This window comes from Branchiostoma lanceolatum, chromosome 14 (genome assembly GCF_035083965.1).
Source record: "Branchiostoma lanceolatum isolate klBraLanc5 chromosome 14, klBraLanc5.hap2, whole genome shotgun sequence".
Taxonomy (NCBI): domain Eukaryota; kingdom Metazoa; phylum Chordata; class Leptocardii; order Amphioxiformes; family Branchiostomatidae; genus Branchiostoma; species Branchiostoma lanceolatum.
Window position 1 is genome coordinate 16,714,642 of NC_089735.1, and position 23,512 is coordinate 16,738,153.

The 23,512-nt window shown below is 40.3% G+C and overlaps 1 protein-coding gene across 1 annotated transcript; it reads right to left on the reverse strand.

Moving 5' to 3' along the window:
• Positions 1–8,579: 8,579 nt before the first annotated feature.
• On the reverse strand, positions 8,580–22,758 carry LOC136448791 (neuromedin-K receptor-like). The gene is made up of 4 exons (XM_066448436.1): positions 21,647–22,758; positions 21,243–21,393; positions 14,667–14,854; positions 8,580–10,158 (listed from the first exon to the last, which is right to left on the reverse strand). The coding sequence occupies exons 1-4, from the start codon at positions 22,240–22,242 to the stop codon at positions 9,957–9,959; spliced, it is 1,137 nt and encodes a 378-aa protein (XP_066304533.1). The 5' UTR covers positions 22,243–22,758; the 3' UTR covers positions 8,580–9,956.
• Positions 22,759–23,512: the final 754 nt, after the last annotated feature.

Consider the following 23,512-nt stretch of genomic DNA (forward strand, 5'->3'; position numbering starts at 1 on the left):
CAAGGCCCCTTATATGTACACCTCTGTCTTCCCGCTTGCACCTCCGGACCAGCCGTTACAAGAGAAATCTTTATTGACACAACAAAAGTACAGCGACTTTCGTAATGTCTTCTACAACTATACATGCAAACAACAAACAAAGGGATACAAAATGATTAACCTACGTACAAGTATATGAATACTTCAACATGTCGAGTTTAATCTATCGCTTACACTACTAGTTCTAAGATCTAAACATTCTTTGGTATATTTACCTATTCGTACACAGTAGTGAGGGTTGTCTCCTTCTAGAATGTATTTGAATTTATCTATAGACTGGAATTATCAAATTCTGTTGAGCAAGCGGAAAGAAGGTTGAACAGCTTTGAGCGTTAATCTTGATATCGTGGACAATCTAAGATAAAGTGTTGTGCATCTTCAATTTCATTTGGACAGAATAGACAAAACCTCTGGTCACGGGGAATTTTATGGTATTTTCCGATTTCCACATTCAATCTATGACTTCATATTCTCATCTTGGTGATTGCTATACGAACTTCAAAATTATGTATATCCGATAGGTATTTTTCTTGTCCGTGCCTTTTCTTTAACACAGAATAAATGGAAAGTTTTGAATTGTTTTGAATAGAAGCATGCAATTCTTGTATGTATATATCCTGTAAACGGGTTCGTAATTGATCAGTTAACACATCAACTCTGTATGACCTAGGGTTAACGTTTGTCCATGCATGGCATGTCCGTACCGGGCGCTAGCCGTTTGGTGCGACACTGAATATCAGAAAAATGGCCATACCAGAAAAAATGAAAAACTAATTTTAAATTAAGGCAAAACGAAGTTTGGCTGTCCATGAAATATTGTTTTCTTGATGTTTCTTTCCAGCAACATAGGCCAGAACACTACTCTATGATTTAGAGACAAATCAAAGTGAGGCGAGTCCGCCTTTTCTACGAACTAGGCTAAAACACAATTCATGAAGGATTACTTGCCAAAACGATGCAAATTGAAACGTATTGTGCGAAAAAACTCCCCGTTGCTTTGAAAGAACACGTCTCTCCGGTGTCACAGGTCGAAAAACAGCCGCGTGAACGGTGCATCTTTCTAATGCTATATAAAGGTTTTGTCCATTCTGCCCAAATGAAATTGAAGACGAACGCCACTTTATCATGAATTGTTCAAGATATGAGGATAAACGCTCTAAGCTGTTCACCTTTATTTCCACTTGTTCAAGTGAATTCAATATGCTCCATTCTGTTGATAGATTTGATTACATACTGAGAGGAGATAATCCTTACTGTGTTCAAATAGGTATATACATCAAAGAATGTTTGGAGATAAGAACAAGTAATGTATAAGTATACGACACGCTAAATTTCAGTATGTTGCCCTATTCCATATGATTGTATATAAACAAACTCATTAGTATGAATTTTGTTTGTTGGCATGTATGTATGTATGTATAGATTAAGTAGACCTAACGAGAGTCACTGTACTTTTGTTGTGTCAATAAAGATTGTTGTATAAAAGATTGATCTGTTGACAGTAATTCCGGTGAAACAAACGAATAGCATTACTCTCTATGCAGTTTGCCTTCTTACTATTACACAGAATAAGCAATGCGACTTTCCTAAGATATTGGTGAAATCACTCTGTGATTGTTGCGTTTGTCCAGACCACTTTACTCTGAAGTCTTGCGAGACATTTTTCAGAATGATTTATACTAAAAGATGTTGTTGAAACACGTGTCTTCTGAGTCATAGCTTAAACCATTAGGTTTTAGATAAAGATGGCCTCCTCCAGTGACACAGGCTGAAGGACGGTCGCGCACAGGGTGCCTGGCCCTGGGAACGGGACGTCACTTGCAGGCCTGTATAAGTACCACGGCGAGAAAGGTTTGTAGCAAAGCTTATTCTACCGGACACCGAGCTATTTCAAGGTTGCTTAGAATCAGATTTACCATTTATTGTATCAATTGCCTGTAAGTTGGAGTTATTTTAGGTGATTTATCATGTCATAGGTGCGCTTTCTTTATTGAAGTTTTGAGTCTTTATTTCTGCAGACACGGTGTGGTGAACTGTCCAGCGTTTAAGTAAATAAATGGACCGAAATAAATATTTCGTTTTCAATGAGATGTAAAAACATTGCGAAATTTCGGAGAATTTGAATGACTTGTTTCGTGCAAAGTTGTATTGAGAACTAAGACATATAAATGTTAGCATGTCACTTTAGAACCTGCAAACACGGAGTACCAATGATTAATGAATGAAGTTTTGACTTATATCAAAGGTAAAATTTTAATAAGTCCGTAAAAAGCTTAACCATGCAGGTGGCTAAGCAACTGGGCAGAGGATGTCGTCAATCACAACCGAAGTTTCGATAGTTTCGCTTCTTGTCAGGGCAATAATATCTGGCGCTACTTTGCACTGCTGCTAGGTGTTGCTGCTGCAGTGTGAAGAATGCGGCCCTAAAAGTGACTCGTTAGAAGATGTAGGCAGTCTGGATCACCAAATCTGCACCACTCATGAACCGTGATGAGGGGAGATACATGAGGAGTCACGGTTGGGACACATCCGCTGTACAAGCTGGAGGACCCGGTTCTGTCGTGACGAGAAGAGTACGATGTGGTGAGGCGGGGTAGGGTTAAGGTATTTGAGGCTGTAGGACAGTGGTTGTTGCCTCCATGGAAATATTTTCTGTATACGTCTGTCTGTAATGTGTGTGTGTCTGCCTGTGTTTTTGAATATTTGCAGTCATTATAACTTGGAACACCTGGATGGATTGAACCGATATCTGTAATATGGATAGAGAGGGAGAGAGGGTGGGATATTAGGTTTAAGAAAGACGAAGGCCAATGTTGGTTATGGGCCTCCTGCTGGCGTTCCTTGGTACTGCAGCAGAACTCCCAGTTTTTGAATCTGTTTTCTTGGACATGCTATGCCCTTTAATACTTCGGTGGCAGATGCCAGGATAAAGTTTTGAAGGTTTGGTTCCCCTAGCAGTTTGTCCTGGAACTACCATTTGAAACCATCTCGGCGCAGTGAGGATTGATGGACAACAGACCAAGCCCCCCCCTACATTAAGATATACAGCTAACAATGGAAGCACCTTTCAGATGATTGATACTTATACGTGCAAAGCAAACAGAAAAAAACAGAAACAAACAAACAACAAATCTAGTCTTAAGATATTGCACCGGAAGTAGCATCTACCTGGTATCTGTAGCAAGCTGACTTTGCAGCTTGGATATACATATTACGATGGAGACAAAAACTTGAAAGCTTCAAAAATGTCTGAATGAAGACAATAATTAGGGGATACTTACGGCTAACCTGATTGTTCAAGTCTACATGGAATCATCAATACGTCCGCAGCGATACACAGCAAAGATATCATAAAGAGTCTGAAGACCCAAAATCTCCATGAAATTTTTTACATATGATATGTTTATAACATATAACATAATTTGCTGCTACAGCAATAACAACCGAATAGTGACAGCCAGTCTTTGGAATCACTTGCAACAATGAAACTTAAAATTATCATCACCATCTTACTACCCATTTGTATCTATCAGCTATGTGTATAAATGTTCAACTATCATGAGATTAAACCAAGACCTTGCAACAGCTGTGCCTATCTTTCCTTGCACCTAAATCTGGGTCTGAAACTAACAGGTACAGGTGTGAGCTCCCACAACATGCCTAGAATCGAGGTATAGAGATTTTCCTCATTACCAGCTGTTGGGACCTGGGGAATTCTTTTCCCAGATTTGAAACCAACAGGTGTGACAGGTGTGAGCTCCCACCACATGCCTAGAATCGAGGCATATATTTTCCTCATTACTTATGCAAATACAGTCTCAATTAGCATATTTTGCACTTCAGTGTGTACATCTCTGTACAACCTACCTGCGTACCAAATAACATGAAAATCTGTCGTTCCTTTCCTCAGTTATTCTCCTTAGAAGATTTTTACAAATACGCCATTGCACTTCCAGTGACACATACCAGGGGGCCCAAAAACGACCTTGTCCTTTCTCCTCCCAGCACTTACCCACATACCAAATGTCATTACAATCCATCTACACGATCTACAGTTATGCTGACTTTAAGCATCCGGTGACACAAACATACACACACACACAAAAACACACGCAAACACACTGAAATTGCATGATTTGCATTTCAGTGTGTACATCTCTGTCCAAACTACCTGCGTACCAAATAACATGAAAATCTGTCGTTCCTTTCTTCAGTTTTTCTCCTTAGAAGATTTTTCCAAATATGCCATTGCAGTTTCAGTGACATATACCAGGGGGCCCAAAATCGACCTTGTCCTTTCTCCTCCCGACACCTACCCACATACCAAATGTCATTACAATCCATCTACACGATCTACAGTTATGCTGACTTTAAGCATCCGGTGACACAAACATACACACACGCGAACGACTTTCCCCATTACTTATGCAAATTCAGTCCCAATTTGCATAATTTGCACTTCAGTGTGTACATCTCTGTCCAACCTACCTGCGTACCAAATAGCATGAAAATCCATCTACACGTTCTACAGTTTTGCTAACTTTAAGCATCCGGTGACATAAACATACAAACACGCAAAAAAACACGCAAACACACTCAAAACAATATCCACATGAACAAGTCTTTTCAAGGAGATAAAAACAATCATATCCATTCCTATCTACCTTGCAAGTAATTAATCTAGGTCCATCACGATGAAGCGATTTGGAAAATAAAAGCAACATCGTCACATATAACAATAGATTTATTTGTCGTAATGACCAGCTATCCCCCGTGTTGCATTGACTCTTGCAAATTCCATTTCCACCCCAGGCATGCTAAACCTTCCCCAAAACAAACGCCACGAGTCAATATCCATCCATCACTGCGTCATCAAATGCTCAAAGCTTTGTACATATTCTCGCGTATTCTCCGTTCACAGGGAAACTCAGGTTTGCACTGTATATGAAAAACACGACTTACAGTGTATGGTTTAAAACTGATGTTAATTCACACCACATTTAGTGTCATATCAACCCTAGTCGGTCATTCTGTTCTATTTGTAGTGCAAACACCACAGTTACTAACCCCCATTGAAAAGTAATGCATACCTTAGAAATTCATATTCAAATGGATTATAAGGGTTTAGCAGTTGATAAATATCAAGCAGCAAAAGTATCAGACGTTAGTCCTGCTCATTTCCCAGCCGATTGGTCTAGAATGGTTACATGATCCGAAATGACCCATGCTGGCAAACCTAACAGCGCACATATCTCCTTACACTGACTAAAAACGGTAAAGGGTAAATGTTGTCCCATAGCCATTTTGAGCCCAAAGGGGCATTGGGTTGTTTTCCACCATAGTCTTGGAAGGCAGAGCCCATCCTTCTCCTTCTACCGCCCTTAACCTCCACAATCGAAGTCAGGTACCCGTTTTACAGCTGGGTAGAGTGAGGACGGCCATGTAAAGTGCCTAAGTGTCCTAAAGGCAGAACATAGGTGGCAATGGCATGTCAGGGGATTCAAACCCAGGCCTCTGGGTCTGGCTCAAAAACTTTATCCATTACGCCAGAACGATACAAACTCACACTAGTCAACAGAGCAAATGTTGTGTGTAGGCCCAACCTGTTTCTCCTAGCCTCAAAGTCTAAGAATAGCAGCCGAAAATTTGAAGAAATACTTTGTAGGGACCACTTTCGGACCTCTCTACTGAGCTGTGCAACAGAGGTGTTAGTCCTGAAATGTGTCAGTCACGTGGGGGGTAGGGCTGGGGGTGGTTATGGCATGCAGTCTCGGATCAACTAGAAATAACTCGATCAAGAAAATATCTTTTATGATATTGACATGTGCAAAGGACATTTCTGTGACAAAATACACAAAAATTCATCTTGTTACTTGTTACTTTGTCCACAGTCAAGCATGTGCGTGTGTAATTAACTAATGCTTTTCTACCATGTCAGTTTTAAGCCAAACATTTTTCTGCGTTAAAAAAAGCCTCCTGATCGATTTTATCTTAACTATTGACATTCAATGCGAAGGCCGGCTTTCTGGCTTCCTGTTACATTCAGTTCGGTACACCTCCGATACAGCAAACGGCCCTCTGTTTATCTGTGCATAATCTGCAGACGTGTACATACTAAAATACATTTCTGTCACATCTAAAACAGTGCTATCATTATACACGTTTCAGGCCAGTAGAGTAAATGACAAACTGTCCACCATCTCTCTCCCTATATATGTATGTTTGCCAGGATAGAGAATCGCTGATTCTGCCGGAAGAAACAACTTCGATTCATGTCACTCAAGATCAATGAATTGGAGACCACCCTGACACATTACTACATGTAGTATCCTGATGGTGATCTCTGTCGACAGAGGCTACGACAGCGATCTCTACCGGTAGAATCGGTGATTCTCCCAGATCGCGATGTCCCCCCTGTCATATGTCCACACCTCTAAAGAAGCTCTTCGTGGACAGGGGAGAGCGTTAACTTGGCACCATAGATGCATTTCTCTGTTACGATACGGTATGGAAAATACAATGGCTCAAGTGAAGACACACGGCTTTCAAGGTAGTGCTACATACACAGATCACCAAAATATCTGACATCCAACTACTTTAAGAAACAACAATCCTCTATTGGGTCTTTTGGTGTTTCACCATACCAGTTAAGCACTGTCACACTTGTGCGTATAAAGCAATTCCGTATCAAATTTTGTCAACACGTAGTTGTACGCTCAAAATATCAAATTTGTTGAGTTATGCGTGACGCACATATAGCGTCAACGAATTCAACGCATCCATTGCGTAAGAGAAACGTATGATTTGCATTTGAAGTGCACAATACTACAATACTGCAATACTATCATGTGCGTATGCTGAGCGTATTCCGGGCGCACACAACGTCTGCCGACCGCATGCCTGACGGACTTCCCAGTAATGCTAATCGAATTACGAGCGTATTTGGTTGCATTGATATTAGTAGTTATCCCAAAACTTTCGCGCGAACGCTGTTACGCAGCTCAGACGTTATGAATACGTAGTGCACCCGTCCGACATCGGTCGATTGCGGAACGAGCGCGCTATGTGTTCGCGCTTCGTCCATTCGCGGTAATACGATTCTTTTGCGGCACGAGCTCTGAGCAGCGTACACATAGCGTACTTGCAGCGCAGATACAAAGCACGACGAACGAACGTATATCGAATAAGAATATACGTCACGAATTAGTGCCGTTCGTCCTGCAATCGGGCAGTGCATTGTACGTATCAGTAACGTATGACAAACGCACAGATAGCGTACGGATAGCGTACTTTGGTGATACATTTCAGATTTGGTATTTAATTCGTCGGGTTGGGTATCTAATTTAGTTCAGGGCAGAGGGGAAACAAACACAGCCTTTATAGTACATAATTTTTTTAAAAGTATCATTAAATGCCCCACACAACTGCGGTGTTCCTGTTGCGCACACATAAAAGTCCAACTTATTGACACCTATGGAAGCGTCTTCCAATGACAGTTAACGCAACCACTGATGTCAACGCAACCAAATACACAGGGTAAGAAATGGCTCTAATTGTCACAGTTTGAGTAACTACTCATATCAATGCAACCAAATACGCTCGTAATTCGATTAGCATTAGTCGGAAGTGCGTCAGGTATGCGGTCGGCAGACGTCGTCTGCGTCCGGAACACGCTCAGCATACGCCCATGATACGCAGCTGATCGCTGCAAGGATAGTAGTATTGCGCACTTGATATATAAATCATACGTGTCTCATACGCAATGAATGTACCGGATTCATTATTCATTCGCTACATGTGCGCCACGTATAACTCAAGAAATTTTATATTTTGAGCGTATTGACAAAATTTGATAAGAAAGGCATGTGGAATCGCTTTTACGTACAAGTGTGATAGGGCTTAACGTAGCGATTCTATATATTTTTGTTACACGTATAATACTTATAAAGGCCACTGAACACACACCTAGTGTTGATTCCATTAAACCACAATATCAAGAGTGATACACCGTCTTTCACATCTGTAAATGTGATTCTAGTAATTCTTAGCTACGATGTCTGTACGATCGTTTCATTTCTTAGGGCCCTGTTACACTTGTGCGTATATTAAAGTGCGCATGAGTTCCGCAGTAATATTTTTTTGGTTTCAGTAAATTTTGCGGGGAGGAAGTTGTTTCCTACTTTGACCAACCGTTGAACAGTCTAGCTATGAAACCAAAGAAATTACTTCTTCGGCTGCAAACTTAACCTTAACGAAAAACATGTTGATATGTAACTCATGCGGGCTTATATATACGCACAAGTGTGACAGGGGCTTAATATACAGTAGTTCTGTTGGCTTGTTAAGATACAAGGCAGATGGTAATGTGTGGGGGTGATCAGATATCTCCATTCACTACAAATAGTGGGAGTTTATCCTTTGCTGATCCAATGATTTCCTTTAAACGTTCTTATTGTGCACAGTATCTGCATGTAGTCCACTCTGAGAACAATGAGTGATCTATGATTCCGATATCAAAGACAGATACAAAAGACAAAGGATTCATGTTTACCAATTTAAGGTACTGACGTGACTTGACTTAAGGTACATGCATGGTTTCACCAATGAAACATGATTAAATTTTAGCTATCACAGATGTTTAGATGGATTCGGTAGCATAGATACAACATACACAGTTTGTTAAGTAAACGTATGTTTCTTTTACGGTAGAAGTAACACAAAAGCTGTCGACAAAACAATATACCATTCCACGGTGCATTTGTTGATTTCGTCGTTGTAAACGTACGTGTACTGGTCGCAGGTGGCTTAGCGGGAAGTTAATTACTGTTATTATTCTCCTTTTTTTCAGATGAAATAATCACGGTTCAAATGGCCTATTTGATAGATTTGTAGTTGTTGTAAACGTTGAGCTACACGTGGAAAACAAATCTCATCATACATCTTTCTGCAAAATTGAACTGTTGACTGTCTTTCATGTAAGCTAAGCAATAACTCTAGTTTAAGAGGTGTTCATACATCAAGTTCAGTACGTACTGAGCAAACTCGAACGAGAAAAGAGTATTAACCCAAGCCTTGGAGTTAGAAACTAAGAAATTTGTTCGAAAGGTTCTACATGTATTGTTTGGAACCGAAAACTTGAATCGATTCATTCCTCTAACAAATCGTCATGGCCAAATGGATTAAATATACAGTTTTGTTTGGAACCGCATGTTAAACTTTTTACTGATTTTCTTCCAGTAGTTAAAACTTATAAAACTTGTTTTGCTGACTTAAACAGGAAATGGATTGACTAGGAACCTATGAACCAATATAAAACAAGAACATGAGAGCCTTTAGCCTGTACATGTAGGTGTGACGTTATAGCAGGTTAAACAATCAGAACAATATTATTTGTTTTACCATTTTGGTTGAAATTTCTAATGTATATCAAGAACATCCGGTCTTTTAATGGAAACTTGACCGTTGATGAAAACAGTCACTTCAACGGTCATTTACTGTTCTCATTGTCCGAACATCCAGAGACTGACTAGGTCAAAATGATGTAGGCTTATATACTCTTTGATATACCAGATGATTGCTAAATCAATCTGTTTCTATTGATTGCACATGTCACCTCACATCAAAACATTTGTATACTAGTACAATAATTTAAAACGGGATTCCAAGACAACACCAAATCATCTTCAAAAGAAATGTTATGCAATTCACAGCACTCACGAAGTTCTTGAAGTTTTCATGTTTCAGTTTCTGATTTTTTCTGTTTTTTTCTTCATTTACAGAATTATGTTCAAACGGCTCAATTTGCACATCCCTTCACCCAGATGTCATAAAGTGATGTAGATGTGAATGAAATATTCTGTGTCGATTGAGACCTTCTGGGACTGTGTATGTACCGCACCATTTTGTACCTTCGCCGCTCACACGACGCTCGTCTCGCTGACCCGTCGGGCGCCCCGGCTGCTGGCGGAGGTGCTCTTGTGGACGGTGTTGAGCCGCACGGTGCTCACCTGCGTGCTCGTACTCTTGGTGAAACGGTTCATCTTCAGGCTCGAGTCAGGATCTTTTGGAAACGGGACCCCGGGACACCATCGGAGCGCCGTCTGGAATCCATATCGGAATCTGCAATGTGCGAAGAACAGATTCTATATATTCAGATTTATTTTAACGGATTTTATATATATATATATATATATATATATATATATATATATATATATATATATACATATATATATATATATATATATATATATATATATATATATATATATATATATATATATATATATATATATATATATATATATATATATATATATATATATATATATATATATATATATATATATATATATATATATATATATATATATATATCATCAACTTTGTATTAAAGAGTAAAAGCTGCATATCCGGACAGATTTATTTGTAACACTCACGCCGGGATCGACCTCTACTCTTTATGATAAGTGTGGGGGGTTCTTCAACATACATGTAGGACCTTCATTTAACGTCCTATCCGAGGGACGTCCCTAGTCGAGGGCACAACAGCGGAACCTGTCAGGGCCTAGTGATTCAAACATCCGGGTTGTGAATCAACAGCCGCATCACAAGGCCACCGAGCCACCTGTTGATGGTTGAAGTTACAGACATGGTGCAACATGAAACGTACATGATTTGGTTGGTGATAATGATGTTAATAAACGGTACCAATAGCATATCATCTGTATTTGCCAATTTCCCACTAGTGCTTTTTCTATTATGGGATTTTGCGCTTTTTTCTGTGCGCGTTTTCACAACTGCGTCCCGTCGTTTACTGTTTGCGTTTCAGTAGATGAACAAATACAGACGAAGCCACTTAATTGCACTCCGGATAAACGCCTCCCATTTAATTGCACCAAATCCCAAAATCCCAAACCGGTTCCCATTCACCGCATTGTTAGTTACTCCGCATATCTGCACCACGCATTGTCACCAATGCCGGATAACTGCACCAAAATTTTGCAAAAATTCTCGACAAGTTGACTTAAAAGGTGCGCTAAAAAACGGCAAATGCTGTACAAATGAGCCGATACTTGCCGGTGTAAAGGCGCAATACCGCCAATATGTTTAAAACTGTTTTGAGTAACAAAAGAAGGCGGTCTCCATTGACAGTCACGTTGATAGGAAACGCGTATGGGAGGTCCAGGGCGGGTCACGGGGCGTGTAGGAACCATTAAGAGACGCACGCCTACCAAAGGCGGCATTACGCTTTGGCAGACAGCATGCTGTACTCAATAAAGATTGGTCTCTCCCTGTACACTGTCTTATTACTGTGAATGCATTCAAGTTCGCAGGGATTTGATTTCGCGTTAAGGATGACATGGGGTGTTGTCGGTGGTTTGAGGTTCGCGGCAGCGCTATTGTCACATACTGCTGCAATAATAAAAGACCAGCGTCTTTACGTACATCTAGTCGGAAACCGCACAGCGACTCGGCAAGGGCTACAAACGCGTAGGCAGACATAGCAGTCGCTTTTGGCGGTGCGGTGCTGACTTGATCATCTGTCACATTCTTTTATCATCGGCAGAGCTGAATCTCCTGCATTCACCGGAACGAGGTAAACGAGGGCTCGGCTCTGCTATAAGGAGAATGATCTGTCACTGATCTAAGTCATCTAACCATATATACCCACTGAATACGTTGTACAACTCACTACCATGGTGTCGACAGTCAAATCTGTCCAGACATGAGAGGAGGCACTGCTCTGGGCTCACCCGTATTTAGTTTCAATTCCTAGTTTCATGGCGGTACATGATTTACGTAAATCGACAACTGTACTCTATCTACGTAATGTAAGACAGAAACTGTTATCCCAATTCCCATGACGATGTTTCAGAATGCCTCCCCTGTAACGTTGCGCGTGTTGTAAATTAATGCGGTAGATCGTATGGAAAAATTAAAGAATGCAAAATCAAAACAGGTTCGTAGTCATTTCTTAATTTTTAGCAAAGGGCCATGTTTTCTTTGTGCTAGTGTTTCTGACCAACAATACGCCCCCCGCCCATGGTGGTGCGGTCCAGCTGGGCATTTCGCATAATTGCACCAGCCGGATAATTGCACCGAAAACGCTGACAAATGGGTGGTGCAGTTAAGCGGATTCCACTGTACTCCTGTTCGATATACATCAAACGATAGTGAAATACAATACTGAAACTACTGACTATCTACTAGTAGATGCTGTAATCCTCTCCTGTCTGACCCGCAGCATGTTTCATTCTATATCAAGCAACGACCCAGGCGCCCCGACTTGCGATCCATTCTTGTCGCTGCGTTAGTGTTGGTCAGCCATCAGCCAATCAGATACTCCCCCTCCTGACGTTGGAAGGAAAGTTTCCAGCAACCCCATTGCCTCTTGGCCGTAAGAGACGACATTCCCTCCAACAACAGGAGGTGGGGCATCTGAGTAAAGCCCGTCACATTAAACTCAACGCACGATGATCGCAGGTAAATCGCAGGTAAATCGTAGGTAAAATCAGCTATCGCAGATCGTCGGGCAATGTTCAAAATTTCATCCATCGTCGTTCGATTTTTATAGCCCCATATTCAGGCTTTACTGCGGCCTTTTTATCTAATGATGAGGTGACGAATTCATAAATTTCGACCATGTTCTGATGGTTTCAGTTACCCTGATATATTGCCGATGTTGATGCAAATTGTAACCATCAGAACACAATAGCAACCAGAAAACAGTGCGCCCGTAGAAGAGCCTGCTTCCAAGTTTAGATTTTCCACGTGTCAGGTCCAGAACCACACGCATATAATTGCTTGATGTCTGTATACACGTGGGTTTATAATTAGATCATACCTATCCTGTCTCTATTTTCAGTTTCAGTTTTTGTTGGACTTTTTTTGCCTATCATGTGCTTTCTTTTTGATGGACAATACAACTGACCTGCCATATTCTTTCTCTGGGCCATCCGCAAACTGTTCTCTTGGCAAACTAAAAATAGAGACAGGATAGGACTGAGGTCTGATGTAATTATGAACCCACGTGTATACAGACAGCAAACAATTGCATGCATCACCTGTGTGTGGTACTAGATCTGACACGTGGAAAATCTAACCTTGGAAGCAGGCTCTCCCACGGGCTCGTTGTTCAAGTTCAGGTTGCTACCGTGTTCTGGTGGTTACACTTTGCATCAACATTGGCAATATCAGGGAAAAACTTAAGCCATCAGAATGCGGATGAAATCTATGAATTTGTCACTCATCATTAGAAAAAAGGGCCGTGGCAAAAGCCTGAATTGTGGGCTGCAAAAAATCGTACGACGAAGGATGAAATTTTGAACATGTTCAAAATCATCTTTAGCTGCATTTTCCGGAGTAGGACGCTCGGCGATGGCTAATTTTACGTGCGCTTTACCTGCGATTTACCTGCGAATGACCTAGCGTAACATGACCAGTTTACGTCCGATTTATTCAAAACGTTATTTATCCTAAAACCGCGCGGACAGAGCCAAATGTTTAACCCATTGGTAGAAATATCAGCTTTTCTAACAAGAAAATGCATGGTCTGTAAGTTTTCCTCCGCCTCTTTAACGCCGTACGAGCATATATTTATACTGCGGTATATGGTGTAGAATTGTGCTAGGCTTACCCTTTATCGTCCACCTCAGTATTTTCCCTTCTAGCGCTATGCTTGAAGAACATAGACCGGAAGAAAACAACACAGTAACTGTCGAAAGTAGTCTACAGACAAATGACAGTAAAGTCACTATGTTTGTCCGTCCGCTTGCCCGACGCGATGGAAGAAAACAATTTTTGTATTGTGAATTTCCCCGAAATCGGCAGCACGTGGCGTTCACGTGATAAACGCATGGCCATGATGTTATGTCGTACAAAAATGTATCATCTGAGCGGGGGTCGCTAGGTTGTATCAAACCTTCCTAAAACTGGCAAGAGTTTCAAACCTCGAATCACCATGGATAGTCTGCATATGAAAGAAAGATTTAACGTCAGCTACTTTTAAAAGATACTAGCTATCGTGTAAGTTAGAAAAACATGATGGAATACGCGGTGTCGAATTACATATGAAATGCGTCATGCATGACGCTTCCGTGCAACTTGTTGTTACTGGTTCAGGAGCTTATTCTGTTATGTCGCTGGACGTAAACCCTTTTAAATGTTTTGTATAATAGAGAGAGATGGCTGAGGATCATACTTATGACGCTCTTTGTTTCTCATGAGAACAGGCTTTGGCATAATACACCGCGACATGTGGACATGACCCAATCTGGACGTAAACTACTCCCGCACGTAAATAGGTCATGTTACGTTAGGCACACTAAAAAACCATCGTACGATGTACCTACGTTATATGTGACCACCACGTTGTATGTGTTAACTATTGCACCCGGTTTTTCATAAAAACGTACGACGTACGGCGCTGTCATTACGGAAGAAACCCCCATCGCAGGTACGACGTGAGTTTAATGTGACCCTAGCTTAAGTCAGTAAGAAGGGCGGATCGCAGGCCGGTACGCCTTGGTTGTGCTTGCCATGTAACGTTACAATCAGCAGGCCTGGCACGTGAGAGGATGCGTGATCATGGTAACCTTGGCTTTTGTTTGAACTTGACATCTGACCTTTGGTTGAGCCAGCAGTAGATGAACGGGTTATACATGGAGTTGCTCATGGCCAGCCAGAAGACGGCGAGATACACTTGTTGGATGTGTTTCCACTCCTTGTAACTGGAATCAAGCAGGAAATAGACGTGGTACGGCAACCAGCAGACACAGAACGTCACCACCACGATCACCATCATCTTCACAACCTACAAGACAAACAACAACACAGGAAATGTGGAAAATAGATGTTAAAATACGTTATGAATGCGGTCGAAGGCTACGACTCCCTTTTATATTCGACGAGACAGCACCGCTTATATGTATTTCAACAAAATACTTAAACCCACATGCATCATTAGAAGTCATCGGTGAACTAGAGTTCCACGACCTCATACCTTCGCCAAATGATTTTAACCTTTATGACTGACATATTAGGAGTGTTTCTCAGCAATTATAAATCATACCAGTTGATTGTCTTAATTAAAATATAGCATGTCCAAAGTATGAGCTTAACAAATTAAGAGCTTAACAAAGAAGGTTATGCTAATATTATCATCAATTATGCAAATGAGGCCGTTATTAGCATAATTTGATTCAACGATGTTCACATTCACATAACTTCACGATGCCACAAAAAAACAATTAAATGTATGAACTTGCCGTCATTTACCAGTATGGAATTATAGCAATTTCTCATCAAGTATGCAAATTAGGCCACATTTGCATATTTTCAATCTATCAACATTCCTCTCTTCCTCAGTTACAATTTGAATAGTCATATCATTGAACAAAGCGGATTTTCAAAGTTGCCCCATTAATTATGCAAATTAGAATCTGATTTGCATAATTATCGTCCAATCGTACTGAGCATCTCACAAGCTATCTACATACCAAAAATCATGACCATCCATCAAGGCCATCTTGAGTTATAGAATTTTCACATTAATTATGCAAATGAGGTCTTCATTTGCATAGTTTATATCAATCAATATTTCTCTCTTCCTCAGTTACACATGTCACACGTTTGAGAGTCCTATCATGGAATTTGGCTGATGTACAAACTTTCCTCATTAATCATGCAAATTAGATACTGATTTGCATAAGAAGTATCTAATCCTGTACATCATCACTCAAGCTATCTACTTACCAAAAATCATTACCATCCATCAAGCCCTTCTTAAGTAATTCCCTTTCAAAGTCAGACGCACAACCTGCTCCTGCAGTTCCAAAAAAGCCGCTAGCGGGCCCAATCCCATACCACTTACTCTCTGTCCAAAAATCTATCTACCACTCAAAAATCAGTTCCATAGCATGTCCAGAACACGAGATATCAAAACAGGAAGTTCCACTGCAGTACCATAAGAAGCCGCTAAGGGGCCCAAAATCTAATCGTTTTTAGGTCTCATCAAAACCTACCAACGTATCAAATACCAAGACAATCCATCAAGGCATTCTCGAGTTATGCTGGTCCACTGCACACAAACGAACACACAAACACACAAACGCTACCCTCTGCATAACTTTCTTGGCGAAGGTAATAACAGAACAGCAAAATATGTCAATCGGGCAATGTCCCCGTTACTGATGACCAAAACGTTAGAACAAGACTGGGAAAGTGGTGTAGGTTTGGGCACCCTAGTCTCATGTTCTGGAACTGCAGGGGCGTTTTTGTTTTAAAAGAACGTCCAAACAAGATAACTGAAGATCAGATTGGTATGGTCTGGGGCAATCAGGTACCTTAGACAGAAATGTACTCAATTAGATGCAAAATATGCACAGTGTAACGCAAAAACCGTACAATGTTTTGCCAGTTTGTTTTATTCATTTTGCTAATGAACCATATTTAGTTTCGTGTGCTGAATTCTTTTATGCTGAGCGGATTTATTATTGATGTCCCAATGTTCTGATTATAATTCGCCTTAACAAAGGGAACAAATCATTTTTGGCAAGGTGATACATTAGAAATCCACCAGCATTATTGAAGGTACTAGTATTTGATTTCTAATAACTTTTTTGATCAAAGGTAGAACCCGTGAAGGGGAAAGAATGATGCACAGCAGGGGAAATTAGTGCAGGTATTTTATTTTGACACGAAATTGCTCTAATATTCCGTGCCAAACCATGCTTAAACTTGCAACACAGGTTGAAACAACAATTCCATGTAATAGGAAGGGATAGATATTTCAATTAACATGTCAAATGTAAAATGTCGGACGGGTCGTCATAAAAAACGCAAAAGTTTGCCATATTTCCATTAGACATCGAATAGTGGGGACTTGAATTGACATCAAGTTTCTAACACAGTAATTCTACGTCCTACTGATCAGCCGCGTTCTTGTCTATAAGGAGTTTTGTCCATCATTGGCCTGTATTATAAGAGCTAATGGTTACATCGATGGCTCCCATAAGGCTTTACAAATGTACTGTACGTAAATCGCTGGATGGGATGAGTACTAGAAGCTAACACAAGCTATCATGCAATGTATGGACCATTTACGATGGTAGATTTCAAGCGTGGAGACATGTTTGAAATTGGTCACAAGGTTATTTATTCCACACCGATCACAATTTCAAAAGCTTCATCACCTAATGGCTGACTTAAGGTGACGTCATGCCTTTATCTCTAGGAAAACCAATAAATGAGGTCTGTCCGCAACACGATTTAAATGTCAACGGCTACAATGGAACCGCATTTGCCCCAAAAGACGACGTCTGATACGGAGAAGCAATATGGTTTAGAGAGATAAGCCTCCACGTGCTATTCTAAACACTGGATCAACCCAGAATGAATCGCTTCTTGTCTGATGTCTGAACTGCAATATTGCACGTTTATAAGCGCAAACATCTTCAAAGTCTGCTACTTCAGCCACAGTGCACAGAACTGAAGGAGAGTACGTTATCCTTACTTTGTACCGTCGCACAGCGGAGTTATGTTTAGTGGCTGTGTGTCTAGATGCACGTCAGCAAAGGCGTGGTTGCTGTGCTTGGATTTTGAGCTTGGATTTGGAAATAAGTACAATACCACACTAGGTATTCTAAGTTAAGAAATCTCTATTACGGTGTAGATTAGGATATGTACAAGGCAAAAGCAACATGTGCTTGAAAACAGTGCATTATTGTTATGGCAGAATGGGTCTAAAGAAAATAACACGTATTGACTAAGAAGCATTGACATCACATCACTCATAGCCTTTGCTGTTTTACCTTCTGATCCGTGTACGGAGGCTTTAATTTTGTTTTGTTTCTTAACATGATCTTGTGTGCCCGTAGTTATTGAATACACTACCTGTAGAGAGACAGAAAGTGAGTGAGTGGGAAGATGATGTCACCACAAAGGTCAGACTTCCGGAAGTGACAGGAAGTACCAGTAATGAACACTGATTCACGAGGAGGTATAGTTTTTTGGCCTGTCTGTGTTTTCGCAGTTATATATTTTCCTTATGCTAGTCACGTTCACCGTAGAGTAACAATAAGTGATCATGGATACATGCGACGATAATGAAAACTTGATTTGCATAATAAACTACAATCAAACATATAGAAAACTTTAAACATTTTGTGAGATTTTTAAATCCTTTTTCATGATGTGTTTCTGGCTGTGCCAGTGGCAGCTTAAAAAATACATGTGAGCTACCGAAGGGAAATATCAATAACCATGATGTAATTGTGGATGTGCCCTGTTGAGAATAAATCCTGGTCTTATCACAACTTATTTACAACAGCGGCAAGCTGTAGCATACGGGCCTAGAGGAATGTGAAAAAGACATCATTTCCAAGGTTCGGCGAAAGACTTACTCACTAGAGCTGTAGTTGACGGTTATATGGACTATAAAGCCCGTGGGGGGAGGGGGTCGAGGTATACATCGTTATCGCGGTAAAACAGATGCACATTGCACATGAAAGAACGAAGCGCTACCTGCACAAGTCAACGACTCTGCAGTAATTCCCTGTAAATGTATAGACTTAAAAGCAAGCTTACTTTTTATCAAAAACCCAAAGCGAGGCTTTAGGCGACGTCGGTACGGTTTGCACCTCTGCCTGTTAATATATGGTGTATTACGCAGACAAGATGCAGTTACTCAGGCTTTTAAGTCCTTCTGATAAAGGGTAAAGCATCATTATACGTCTCTTGAGTAATACAAGCTAAGAAGAATATCAAACATAAAGCATGCTAATGAGGACATCATTTTCAATTGAGTAGGGATCCAGTTGTATTCTGACGAGCTATAAAACTTACAACGAAATGAAAGGTTCTCCAACTCAAAAAAATTGGTCTTCATCTGCTATCTGACCCAAACGCTGTGGCCACGTGCTTTCTACGTAGGTGTGACGTCATCGCTGGATCAGAATGACAGTGAGTAAATTTGTTTAAGGCCACAGCAAGTAACTTTTATTGATGACGCGCATTGATTTTCGCCTGATTTTGAAATGGAAAACAAGAAATTCTTTACCATTCGGCAATGGTCAATAAACCGAAAATGGGGCAATATATCGCAAACGTCCGTCACTTCCATCGCAAAAACGCTCTACATGCCGCATTTGCACATGTAGGAATGGTGAAAAAATCCATACAAATTTGTTGTGCAATTATCTTGCTTGCAATCTGTAATAAGATTGCTCCTCGTCACCAACTTACAGGAAGACACAGTACTAAACTTGTAATTGGAATTAGTCTGTGATTGCTGTGTTATTACTATCAACAACGTGTTATTCTTCAATGAAGTGAACTACTAACAAATCTGATAACCGGGTCAGATGAAGTAACTAATGCCATGCGGTTTGAGTAAAACATTGTTTAGCTGTTTGCCTGTTGAAGACAGAATAAAAAGACGGGGGGCTTTCTGAGGTACGGCAGGTCAGGACAACAATAGCGGAGAGAACGTCCGTTGAGCCAACATTATGTAGTCGCAGCCAGTCTGCCTCATGACTCAGGAGACTCCCGTGCCCAGTGTACGGGAAACCTTTCTCGGCGCTCTTGATTTGCTATGCAAAACCGGATCTAAATTTGTAATGATTTTAATGCTGAGATCAGTGTTAGTTAATGTTTTATTGAATACAGGTATAAAAGACTTGTTGGTTGTAAAACCATGTTTTATCGCTTCAATTCTTCTTACTTGCTTTATGGTATTCAAGTTTGAAAATGTGGTTTACCAACACAGATGAGCTTTCATGCTTAGTTATGAAACTTTCAAACTTCTAGAGATCAAGATGAATGTCATCAGATACGGACATCACAATCTAGGAAGCGAACTAATAACACAATAACACGTTTTCACTCACTTTCCCTACCGATGAAGCAATTAGGTGCTGATCATCATGTTGGTGTTCTTCATTTGCATCTTAATGGACTTTATACGTAGCTCAGGCGTGTATAGCATTTTGAAAATCTTATTGGCAAAGTTTTACACATCCTTCTGGCATTCTCGTCTATACGCTATACACACTTGAAATATGTTATTTGCGAGTATCAGAAGATCTCTAGATGGCCTAAATCGCTAGATCTATGTTTGAATTAAATGCAAGTAGCGGTTTTCATCTCCATTTTGGTGCCCGTCAAGTGAAAACTCCCTGAAATTGGATGCACCAGAATCTCTTTGTGCTAAATGACTAGAATCTTATATGGCAGGTGCAGATTCAGTATTCATAAATAAGAACAAGTATGTTCGTCATTCGGAATAGACTTGAGTATTTTTATGTAGGTATTGGTTTCAGAAACTCTAGTGTCTAAAGGACCATTTGATGGTTTGTAGTCTTTGATATTGAATTCCACACCCATTCATCATGTCGCAAAAACTCAAATATGTATCTAAGTCACCCTTCTGAAAAAATAAGTACTTATTAGGTACTAAGTGTAAAGCTCAAAGCTCCCCGTAGGTCATTATGAAGGAAGTGTGCGCTTAACGTGATCAAAGTTTGCAGCCATTACAACCCTCACAGGAATATTTGATGAGCACGTGTGTCTTTTGGTTGATCCTTTAAAAGGGTCAGTGACTGCACTATCACAACAACGGCAACAGGAGACCACACAACATCTAACGGTGGCTACATTCCCTGAGTGTTCTTAAGTAAGTTTGGGATAAAGGGATTTAATTTGTATTTTTACCTTTACTACATGAAAATGGATACTTGAACACATTTCATCAATGAATTTGTTAACATTAAATTGAGTTGGAATAACTGTCAACCAGTTATATTTCTAATGCATTATACATACGTAAAAAAGGCATACATAAATGCATGGTAAAATTCTATTAACGCTTAGTGCATAGGAAATCATACTCCACTTTAGCCCATAACGGTTGCTATCGTATGGTTGCCTTGCCGTTTGATACAAATACACCATTCATTCAATTTATAATTGACTCATCCATCCTTTCATTTATTCATTCATTCATTCATTCATTCATTCATTAATCCATCCATTGATTCAGAATCTACCGGCCGTTTACTCAAAAGAAAAGAAAAGCATCTACATTAACTATATACATATGTTTATGAATATATATATATAAGGCATTTTATTTATCTAATATGGCGCTGTAGTTTTATTTTTTACTGGCTTCATCTTGCTTGGAAGTTATTTCTCAGTCTTACCTTCCTCTTAGCCTTCATCTGTTCCACGTGACGCTGAGTGGCCTCTCCCGGGATCTTGCCGGCCCAGAGTGTGAAGCCCACGATTGTGTAGGCCACCGCCATTACCAGGAGTGGCATGAAGTAGTTGATGATCATCAGACCAACATCATACCTGAAGTAGAAGGTAAAAGCGCCTTTAGTATCTTTTACGATAGTTAAGATGAGTTCTGAGTTGTTTCTTAAAATCATTTTTTTATTTGTCATATACTTCTTGAAATCAAGTATATGCGATCAAATGCATCAATCCTGGGCTTATTATTTTTACCAAAGTTACCTTAGTCATAAAAGTCTAATTTCTTTTTTTTTTTAAATTTGCACAAGGCCAACAATGAAAAATCTAAAATTTGCAAATAGAAGTCTCCTACCAGAACTTTACGTTGTCATTAGGCCATTGGAAGCTGCAGACAGACCATTCCTCTTCCCTGTACTTGAATGTGTAGAAGTGAGAATATATGCACAAAGGGACGTTCACCGTGGCAGCGCACAGCCAAATGGCAGCGATGACAGACTTGGCGCACATTCTGGACATCCGGGGCTTCAGTGGGTGGACGATGGCGATGTAGCGCTCTAAGCAGATAGCCGTGAGGGTGTAGATACTAGCTGACACTGCCGTGGTGGGGACAAAGTTCATGAAGTAGCAGTAGAATTTTCCGTAGTACCAGACACCAGTGACGGAGAAAGTGAAAGTGAAGATGGTGTTGAAACTGGCGATACTGACATCGGCGAAGGCCAGGTTGACTAGAAAGTAGTTGGTGACGGTTCGCATGTTGGCGTGGGCAAAAACGATCCAGATGACTATGCTGTTTCCAACGATGGCCGCCAGCACGATGGCTGTGTAGGGAAGAGTCCAGAGGGCCACCTGCCAATGGGGCAGTTTAAACTGGTTCGTAGCGGAAAACGGCTCACCGGTTGCGTTTTCCACAGCACATGTGGACTCATTGGTAAAATTATCCATATCCATTTTGGATGATCTGATTTTTGATGGTAGAACTTTTATGAAACTAAGCTAACTCCTACTGTACCGCCTTGCTATTAGGGGATTTTGCGCACCCGGAAAGTCAACAAAATGTTCAGATACTTCAGTTTCTAGACAGGCCATTACAACGGCATAGTTGGGTCTAGTTGATTGTAAGGTTTACCCCACTCGTCGTGTCACAACAAAAGTGTTAGTAACAAGTGAGCTTATTACATTTGAGAAATGTTGATAAATGCTTCTCAAGCAAAGTTTCAAGGTCTCAATTAAACGTGACTGTGCTACGTTGTTAAGGAGTAAATATAACCCTTAGATAAACTTTTTTTCACATGCATATTTGATTCATCCAGTGGTTTCTCCTCTTCAAGTCCTTTCCCTTAACTTTTCTTAGTTTTCTACTGTTCCTTGAGTTCCTTGCAGCGCTTGTCACACCGTCTACAGAAATAAAAGAGTCAAAATGTCAGCTCGTATAATTCAGCAAACACACAAACACTCTCAAAAATCTTCCAGGCAGATATACATTCAGCACAAAAAGTTCGGAAATTGAATTTGATCAATGATATAGTATCATATATCATTAAAAGGCTTATTTGGTGCCCTTTACAATGGTACCAAATTTGTCGGAATTCTACATTCAAAGGTCAAACACCAGAGCTGACTTTGGGAGTAAGTCTCAAAACTGAAGCACCGGAATTCCCCTGCCAGCATAGTGTCTAACATGCATGATGATTATCACACAAAAGCGTGATCATGTCACTCTAATAAAGTAGAATAGACAAGCATTCCCGTGTATGATATAGCACATAATGCTAATCATTTAATCATTAAAAACGTACAAATGATCAATTTCGGCACTTCCTTCCCGCGACCTACTCACATACATGTAAGTAGCCTTTGTGTTCAATCCACGGACGTTTGATCATAACAAATGCAATATCATTGTAAAGGGCAATAAACACACTTTCCGCTGACATGCAGTATTATCAAATCAAAATCAAATCAGAAATATGGTTAACTAGGATCAAGTTTCTGATCTTTCGTGATCTATTTTCTATATTTCGTTTATATCCATGCTTCAATTAAGGGTTAATGACCCGCCCCAAGGTGTTGTTCACTCGGTGATTTCATTCGGTGGTTATAGCGAATGACCAGGCCTTATGACATCATATACACCGAGGAATAAGCGGTTCATTAACGTTGTTATCTTATAGCCTATCCAAACTGACCCATATGAGAGTAAAAAAATTCCTGTATGACG

What these genes read in the sequence shown, in the direction of transcription:
- LOC136448791 (XM_066448436.1), bottom strand. Translation starts at nt 22,242, where the DNA reads ATGGATATGGATAATTTTACCAATGAGTCCACATGTGCTGTGGAAAAC. An exon ending in AATGACAACGTAAAGTTCTG is followed by an intron (nt 21,394 to 21,646) that starts GTAGGAGACTTC and finishes CTTCTACTTCAG; the next exon opens with GTATGATGTTGGTCTGATGA. An exon ending in AGATGAAGGCTAAGAGGAAG is followed by an intron (nt 14,855 to 21,242) that starts GTAAGACTGAGA and finishes TTTGTCTTGTAG; the next exon opens with GTTGTGAAGATGATGGTGAT.